This window comes from Perkinsus marinus, assembly GCF_000006405.1.
Source record: "Perkinsus marinus ATCC 50983 genomic scaffold scf_1104296974062, whole genome shotgun sequence".
Lineage (NCBI taxonomy): Eukaryota > Perkinsozoa > Perkinsida > Perkinsidae > Perkinsus > Perkinsus marinus.
The window spans coordinates 1-1,252 of record NW_003201237.1 but is presented as its reverse complement, the minus strand read 5'-3'; the positions used below and the strand labels follow the sequence as shown (position 1 = coordinate 1,252).

General features: G+C 45.2%; 1 protein-coding gene across 1 annotated transcript; it reads left to right on the top strand.

Moving 5' to 3' along the window:
• Positions 1-139: 139 nt before the first annotated feature.
• On the top strand, positions 140-967 carry Pmar_PMAR006582 (conserved hypothetical protein; the record flags this gene model as incomplete). Its single annotated transcript, XM_002765951.1, has 1 exon — positions 140-967. A coding segment is annotated over one exon (828 nt), but the record flags the coding sequence as incomplete, so codon positions are not given.
• Between the last annotated feature and the right edge of the window lie 285 nt (positions 968-1,252).

Below are 1,252 nucleotides of genomic sequence, written 5' to 3'. Positions count from 1 at the left end.
TCATGATTAGTGATGAGTTTATGTTCAGCTGTTTCGTATTGATAATGACGATCCTTGGCTACACTCTGAGAGAAGTCTCATCATAGCAGCATGCTTTGGTGCAAGTGTCTCAATGATGAACTCTGTGAAATACATACAGACTAGCCTTGACTACCCCTACCCTCTCTTTATCAGTGCCATGCACATGCTGTGGTCGTTCGGAGCTTGTGGCTTCTACTTGAGGCACGAGATGGGTATTTTGCAGCGTTACTCCCCTACACAGTATCTGCAACAAATTGTACCAATCTCGGTGTTCTCAAGCGCCAGCATCGCGTGTGGCAATCTAGCTTTGAAATATATTTATCCATCTTTCAACGAGTTATTACAGCAAACTAGCGCTGCTGTGACAGTTGTGGTAGGAGTTTTTATTTTCGGCAAGCGATATAATTTTGCTACTTATTTATCGATGTTGCCAGTTTGTGGTGGAGCGCTATTGTGCGGCCACGGTGAAGTCAACTTTGTTCTCCTAGGAGCTCTTTCTGCGATTGGTAGCGTCTTCTTTAGGGCATTGAAAAATACTATGCAAGGTGACCTCTTGAACGGATCGCTGTCCTCTCTTGAGCTGTTGTTCGTCCTTGCCCCTGCCAACTTGGTATTTTTCCTCATCGGCTCTCTCGCTGCTGAGGGGATCAGCCCTGTATGGGAGGCGGCCAGTAGTCCATCGATAATGTTGGGCTTGATAATATCATCATTCTTGGCATGTGCTTTTAACATTCTTACTTTTATGATGCTGAAACTACTGTCACCAGTAGGAGCCATGGTCGTACACTCTATGAAGACTCCTGGTATGCTCATAACGTCATGGGCGCTTTTTGGCAATCCGGTGGAGCCGACTCAAATTGTAGGTTTTGTTATTATCACTGCAGGCGTGTACTACTACCGGGTTAATGGTGGTGAAATTACTCCCGAGACGGTGTCGGCAGAGGTGGTTGGCCTTGACGCTAAAGTTGGGGAGAATTCTTCGGTGGACGATGATGAAGAAACATTCCCGGGAGATGATTCTAGCGGCTCTGGGGATCTCGAGATGGGAGATCTACGCTCGGAAATTGCTCTTGAATGAACTATTTTTTTTATTTCCTGCGATCGTATAAGTAGACCTATTTGTTGTTTGTGGCCGCAAGTTGGTATTGTGATTATGTTTTTTATGGACAGCGCTGGCTGTTTTGTTGACTCCATGGTGTCAATATAAGGGAGATGTACTTATGATGTTCAT